Source organism: Myotis davidii, unplaced genomic scaffold (assembly GCF_000327345.1).
Source record: "Myotis davidii unplaced genomic scaffold, ASM32734v1 scaffold1439, whole genome shotgun sequence".
Classification (NCBI taxonomy): domain Eukaryota; kingdom Metazoa; phylum Chordata; class Mammalia; order Chiroptera; family Vespertilionidae; genus Myotis; species Myotis davidii.
The window spans coordinates 692,592-699,963 of record NW_006292342.1 but is presented as its reverse complement, the minus strand read 5'-3'; the positions used below and the strand labels follow the sequence as shown (position 1 = coordinate 699,963).

The 7,372-nt window shown below is 45.6% G+C and overlaps 1 protein-coding gene across 1 annotated transcript in view; it reads right to left on the bottom strand.

Moving 5' to 3' along the window:
* Positions 1-728: 728 nt before the first annotated feature.
* SLC44A2 (solute carrier family 44 (choline transporter), member 2) overlaps positions 729-7,372 on the bottom strand; it is a 40,103-nt gene continuing 33,459 nt past the window's right edge. Inside the window, exons 19-20 of the mRNA XM_015565331.1 lie at positions 5,044-5,049; positions 729-779 (exon numbers count right to left, since the gene is read on the bottom strand). Of these exons, the coding sequence (XP_015420817.1) occupies positions 744-779; positions 5,044-5,049 (42 nt within the window). The 3' untranslated portion in view covers positions 729-743. The remainder of the gene's footprint in view (positions 780-5,043; positions 5,050-7,372) is intronic.

Genomic DNA, 7,372 nt, shown 5'->3' with positions numbered 1-7,372 from the left:
GTGTTTTTTTTAATTATCATTAATTTCAGAAAGGAAGCCCTAACCTATTTGGCTCTATGGATATAGCGTTGGCCTGAGGACTCAAGGGTCCCAGGTTCAATTCCGGTCAAGGGCTTATACCTTGGTTCCTGGCACATCCCCAGTAGGGAGTGTGCAGGAGGCAGCTGGTCAAAGTTTCTCTCTCATCGATGTTTTTAACTATCTCCCTTCCTCTCTGTAAAAAATCAATAAAATATATTTAAAAAAATTTTTCAGAGAGGAAGAAGGAGAGAAGCATCAATGATGAGAATCATTGATTGGCAACCTCCTGCATGCCCTCTACTGGAGATTGAACAGGGGCATATGCCCTGTCAGAACCGAACTGTGACCTCCTGTTTCATGGGCCGACACTCAACTACTGAGCACACCAGCTGGGCATGAGTATCTTTTTCTTTTATTTTAATTTTAAAAATATGTTTTTATTGATTTTAGGGAGAGGGATAGTGAGATGGAAACATCAATGGGAGAGAGAAACATCGGTCTGCTGCCTCTTGCACGTTCCCAATTCAAGACTGAGCCTGCAACCCAGGCATGTGCCCTGACCAGGAATCGAATTGGTGACCTCTTGGTTCATGGGTTGAAGCTCCATCACTGGGCCATACCGGCAGGACCTTACTGCTTTTTATTAACACAGAATTTTGAACTGATAACCTATTCACACGATATAAAATGTCAAATGTGCAAGAGGATGTGCGAGGAAAAGTCTATCTTCCCCTCCCAGGTACCCTCCTCCTCAGCAGCTGTTGTAAAGTTTTTTGTGTCTCTCTACACAGGTATTTTACTCCCAACGATGCTTAATTGTATCTCTGTTTCTGTGTTTCACATAAATAATAGACATTCTGCAACTTCCTTCCCCCAACTTGAAAACCTTTCTTAAAAAAAAAATTATAATTGATTTTAGAGAGAGGGTGAGAAGCATCTATTTATTGTTCTACTTATTTATAAATTTGTTGGTTTATTCTTATATGTGCTCTGAACCGCAAGCTAACCAACAGCTACCCAGCCAGGGATGAAGACCTTTCATACACAAATAGAGCTTGAGATTAATGAAAAGTTTGGTAAAAGGAATGGCAACTGTATTCAGATGATTACGTTTAGAATTTACCAGGTTGTGATGAAGGTAATAACTGGCTTTTAACACTAACGGGCTTTACCTCAAGTTAAAGGTCAGCAATGTCTTGACACAAACTGGCTCAGAAGCACGGCAATTTGGCTAAGCTAAACAGCGCTACCAAGTGGTAAAACAGGAAAGGTTTCTAGTTTTCTGACTCCAAGTCTGCAGACCAGTGATTTTTCATCTGGTGTGCCACAAGAATTTTTTTTTAATATATTTTATTGATTTCTTACAGAGAGGAAGGGAGAGAGATAGTCAGAAACATCGATGAGAGAGAAACATCGATCAGCTGCCTCCTGCACATCCCTCACTGGGGATGTGCCCGCAACCCAGGCGCATGCCCTTGACCGGAATCGAACCTGGGACCTTTTAGTCCGCAGGCTGACACTCTATCCACTGAGCCAAACTGGATTCGGCAAGAATTTTTTTATTAATTTCAGAGAGGATGGGGAGGGGAGAGAGAGATAGAGAGAGAGAGAAACATCAGTGATGAGAGAGAATCAGTGATTGGCTGTCTCCTCCAATGCCCCACACTGCCCGCAACCCGGCGGTGTGCCCTTGACCCGAATCGAACCCGGGACCCTTCAGTTAGCAGGCTAATGCTCTCAGAGGAAGGGAGAGGGAGAGAGAGAATCAATGATCTGCTGCCTCTCGCACGCCCCTCACTGGGGCTTGAGACCACAAACCCAGGCATGTGCCCTTGACTGGAATCGAACCTGGGACCCTTCAGTCTGCGGGCCGATGCTCTATCCACTGAGCCAAACCAGCTAGGGCTAAATTGTCAAATTTAAAAACTGACAACAGCCCTGGGTGGTGTGGCTCGGTTGGAGAATCTTCCTATACACCGAAGGGTGGAGGGTTCAATTCCTGGTCAGGGCACGTACCCAGGCTTTCAATTCAATCCTGGTCAGGGCTCATGCAAGAGGCAGCCAATCAATGTTTTTCTCTCTCAAATCACTAACAAATAAAACGGTAACAGCCAACACAATAGCCATCCAGAGTGAATGAATCAAAATTATACCTATTTTTTTGTTCGATGGGCAGAAAATGTATTTTTTGGTATGCTGCAGAATTTTGGTAATTTATGTGTGCCATGAGATTAAAAAAAGGTTGAAAATCGCTGCTGAAGACCTTTCTTGGGAGGGGCCCAAGGTTACATTTTTTAAAGAACTTGCTTTTGAAGATCTTATTCCTCTAAGGCAGCCCCTAACAAAGGGGCCCCAAGCAAAGTAAGGGGCAGGTAGGATCCTGATTCCAACAACCACCTCTATGGAGGATTCCTGGACAGCTTTGATGAGTTTTTCAACCTCAAAGGATTGCTGGAGCAGCCAGTCTGGAGTGGATGCTGGAGAAACAGTTAATAATTGTGATTATTGCCTACTAGATTTGTGCCCCATTCAACCTGGTGGTGTGTGTTGTGTCGTGTTTTGTTTTAATGGAGCCTTTAATTTTTAAATGTTTTTATTGGTTTTCAGGGAGAGGGATAGATAGAAACATTGGTGAGAGAAACATCATGGATTGGCTGCCTCCTGCATACCTCCTTCTGGGGATCGAGCCCACAACCTGGGGGTGTGCCCTGACCGGAAATGGAGCCATGATCTCTTGGTTCCTGGGTAGATGCTCAACCACTGAGCCATAGTGGCCGGGCCAACCTGGTGTTTTTAATTGAGAAGATCCACTGGGCTCCAGTGAAAGTATAGAGGAAACTAAAACGCCCTTAAAAGTGTAGTTTATTAGGGCCCACACCTTCCCCACCCACCAGGAGCTGCTGCACAAGAGGTGTTCAGCCCAACCTCTGACATGCTACATCTGTCATGCTCCTTGTCTGTGGTCTCTACTTGGTTACCATACAAGAGCCATCTTCCCTCTCTGATCCCTGTATTTCCACCCTAACCCAGCCAACTACCTTTGCCTTTCCATTACAACATAGTTAACAATTTCTGTATGCACAGCCATCCTCTTACTTCCTTGCCTTAACTGACAGCCCCTGTCATCTGGCTACATCCCTGGCCTCCCCATTACACCCTCCCCTCATTGGCTGAAGATTAAGGCCTGTCCCCATCCTCTTGTGCATCCTCTTGCACTTCCTCTAAACAGGTTCTGCCATCCTCAGGGTTTTGTTTTGTTTCATTAAAATATATTTTTATTGATTTCAGAGAGGGAGACAGAGAAATGTCAATGATGAAAGAGAATCATTGATTGGCTGCCTCCTGTACGCCCCCTACTAGGGATCAAGCCCACAACCCGGGCTTTGCCTTGACTGGGAATCGAATTGTTATATTGTAAATCAGAAGACGCCTTAATCAATAAGCCAAATTTATTTGGAGTCCTGTTCATTTTCGCCAGCGCTAGCAGGACCAGAGGAACTCTTGCTTCTCAAATTCTGGGGCCCAATATGGTGGAAGTCTTTTCAATGTATATGTTTTTCAGCTCTTTGTTTTCCAAATTTGGAACGAGACTTCCGGACCTTCTGAGAAAAAGTCCTGTTTCCTGGGACAGGGCCGTGAGACCGTACCTCAAGGCCTGGCCTGGTGCCAGCACTGACAACTCTGTCTGGGGCATAGTTTATGGCCTCTCTGGAGTGGGGAGTAGTCTTATTTTCCCGATTATTTAAGCAAGCAAACATTTACAGAAGCCAGAATAGCAGGGTTAAAATTTTAAACCGTAGTTTTTACCCAGATGGAGGTTACTATACTTCAGAATCATGACCTCCCGGTTCCTAGGTCGGAGCTCAACCACTGACCCACATTGGTCAGGCCATCCTCAGGACTTCACTGTCCTCAGGAACACCATCAGCTTGTCTTCCTCATCTTGTGAGAAGAAACAAGTCATCTTTTCTGTCAAAGAACAGTTTAGACAGCTGCCATTTGGGCTGTGTGACTTGGCAGCCACCATGCTGGCCATGACTTGCAGCTCCCCTGGGGGGCGCCATCTTAAAATGGTAAAGGCAGCCCCGCCCCTTGAATTAGCCAATCGGGAAAGACCTTGCTCCTGAACGCCAATCAAGAGTCAAGAGTGAGGGACAGGTCAGGGGCCTCAGGATTAAAAAGCCGAGCAGACCACCTGCTGGGTGTGCCCGTGCTTCCAGGCCATGTGCTGTGCACCCTTCTATGTAGAAGTCAAGATACTTATTTACCTTGCTGCCTGGCTCCCGAGTACGTTTTGGGCTCTACCAGATCCCCTGCATTGGGGAGCTCGCCTCACTTCTTACAAGCTTCACAGATTTCTCCTGCCAACTTCCCTGATTATACCCAAGAAACTCCTCTCCTTGAAAGCTTTTTGAGCCATGCCAGCTGCCTTCCCTCGGTCTCAGAGTGGACATGGGTTAACCACAGTGCTATGGGGGACCACCCCTCTGCCTAGCTCAATCTGTAGTTCCATCCTCAGATCCTACTGCCTGACTCCAAAATTAGGCCCATGAGCCCCGCTGGTGTGGCTCAGTGGTTGAGCGTCTACCCAGGAATCAAGAGGTCACTGGTTTGATGCCCGGGTTGCAAGCTCGATCCCCAGTAGAGAGTGTGCAGGAGGCTGCCAATTGATGTTTCTCTCTTATCAATATTTTTATCTCTCCCTCTCCCTTTATCTCTCTCTAAAAAGTTATTTTTAAAAAATCCAAAACACATTTTAAAAAAAAAAAAACTAGACCTACGACCTAGCCACCATAATTAGTTTAGTAGCGACAAAATTGGCCAGCGGGAGCCAGTGGTCACCAGGTCATGAGACTTTGGAGCAAGAGAAGTTCTGGTTTCTCTGATGTTGAAGCCAAGGAAATACCAGGTGTGGCTAAGGGATGGGGAGTGTACTTAATGAAAGAACTCGCAGGGAATGAAACCAGCCCAGAAGAAAGATGGCGCTAGAAAACAGTATTGTGTTTCCTCAAAAAATTAAACCAAGAACTACCACATGGTCTAGCAATGGAAGGCAGGGGCTGGAAGCGATATTGGCACACCCGTGTTCATAGTCTTACTCACAATAGCCCCAAATGGAAGCAATCCAAGCGTCCACCAGTGGATGAATGAATACAGTGGAGCATTATTTAGCCTTAAAAAGGAAGGACATCGGCCCTGACCAGTTTGGCTCAGTGGCTAGAGCTTCGGCCTGCGGACTGAAAGGTCCAGGTTCCATTCCGGCCAAGGGCATGTACCTTGGTTGCGGGCACATCCCCAGTAGGGGGCGTGCGGGAGGCAGCTGATCCATGTTTCTCTCTCATCATTGTTTCCAACAATCCCTCTCCCTTCCTCTCTGTAAAAAATCAATAAAATATTTTTTTTTAAAAAAAAGGAAGGAAATCGGACGGGTTTACTGTATAGGGCGCCAGAGTTTTTTTCTGGGCGGCGCGGGGAGCCGGCCACTGAGCCTGTCGCCCCGGCGCGTTGCAGCCCAGAAGGTAAATTAACAGTCCACGTTCTCAAACCGTGACGGTGACATGTTAACAACCAAAGGAAAGTCGGTGACTCTGCTAGATGTTGTGATTGAAAATAATCTAGATGTGGACGGTTTGGTTCAGTGGATAGAGCGTCGGCCTGCGGACTCAAGGGTCCCGGGTTCGATTCCGGTCAAGGGCATGTACCTTGGTTGCAGGCACATCCCCAGTGAGGGGTGTGCAGGAGGCAGCAGGTCGATGTTTCTCTCTCATCGATGTTTCTGGCTCTCTATCCCTCTCCCTCTCTGTAAAAAATCAATAAAAAATATTTAAAAAAGAAAAGAATCTAGATGTGGACGGTTTGGGTGCCTGAGGGAGCCTGGACTGGAAGCCATCGCCGGTGGGAAAGACACGCGTGGGCTGGGTGCGGGCCAACACGCCGACCCGACTGGGCTGCCAAATCTGCTAGACAAAGTCTATGGGCAAAATGACTGTTCAAGTACCGGATGCCATGTCCGATGCCAGACAGTCCATCGACAGACAATCCATCGACATGGGCGAGAACTCCGAGGGTAGAATAAATGGGAATATTTTCACAAAGTGTTACCTATTTTTATAATTATTCTTTCTTAATTAACCGAGAGCATGGATGAATGGGTTTACAATGATGACCCGCTTTACTACTTTAACTCACCTTGTATAACTACTGAATTTTGTAGTCTGAAAGGATGCAATCTTTATTTTGTTTAACTTATAAAAAGCAAATCAAATGTTAGAAAACGTATGATAAAATGGCACATAATTTACCTTACGTTTGTTTAGCAACTTTAGCAAAATGTTTTCATATAAATTCTATGCCTATTTGCCTACAAAGTAGGTTTAAAAAGGTACTATCCCTGTGAGATGTGGGTGAAGGCAGAGGTCCAAGACCGCTTGTCTGGGGCCATACCGTGAATTAGAAAATCTCTACCACAACCCGTATCTTGTTACCACAAATGCAATGTTTAGATCAAAACCGGAGAAATTATGAATATCTCATTCATAGTAGTAATTAGTGTGAATGTGAATGAAAAAACTGTTGCTTTGTGCACTGATTAATTTCAAAAACAGTTGTAACCTTATAGATAAATATTTCAATTTTTTTTAAAAAAGGAAGGAAATTCTGATACTTGCTACAACATGGATGAACTTTGAAGGCATCATGCTAAGTGAAATAAGCCAGTCACAAAAGGACAACTACTGTATGATTACACTTATAGGAGGTCCCTAGAGGAGTCAAATTCACAGAGACAGAAAGAATGAAGGGTGCCAGGGGAGGGGGAAGGAGGGGTTGTTTAACGGGACATAGTTTTAGTTGGGGGAGATTAAAAGAGTCCTGGATCTGGATGGTGGCGATGATTGCACAGCAATGTGAATGTACTTAATGCCACTGAACTGTACACTCAAAAAACAGTTAAGGTGAGCCCAGCCAGTGTGGCTCAGTGGTTGAGCCTCAACTCATGAACCAGGAGGTCATGGTCCAATTCCTGGTCAGGACACAGGTCTTGTTTTCGGGCTTGGTCCCTAGTAGGGGGCAGGCAGTAGGCAGCCGATCAATGATTCTCATCATTGATGTTTCTATCTCTCCCTCTCCCTCTAAAAAAATCAATAAAATCTTTTTTTTTTTTTAGATTCATTGGCCTTTATTAAAAAGTCATTGGTTTCGCCCTAACTGGTTTGGCTCAGTGGATAGAGCGCCGGCCTGCGGACTGAAGGGTCCCGGGTTCGATTCCGGTCAAGGGCATGTGCCTTGGTTGCGGGCACATCCCCGGTGGGGGGTGTGCAGGAGGCAGCTGATGGATGTTTCTCTCTCATCG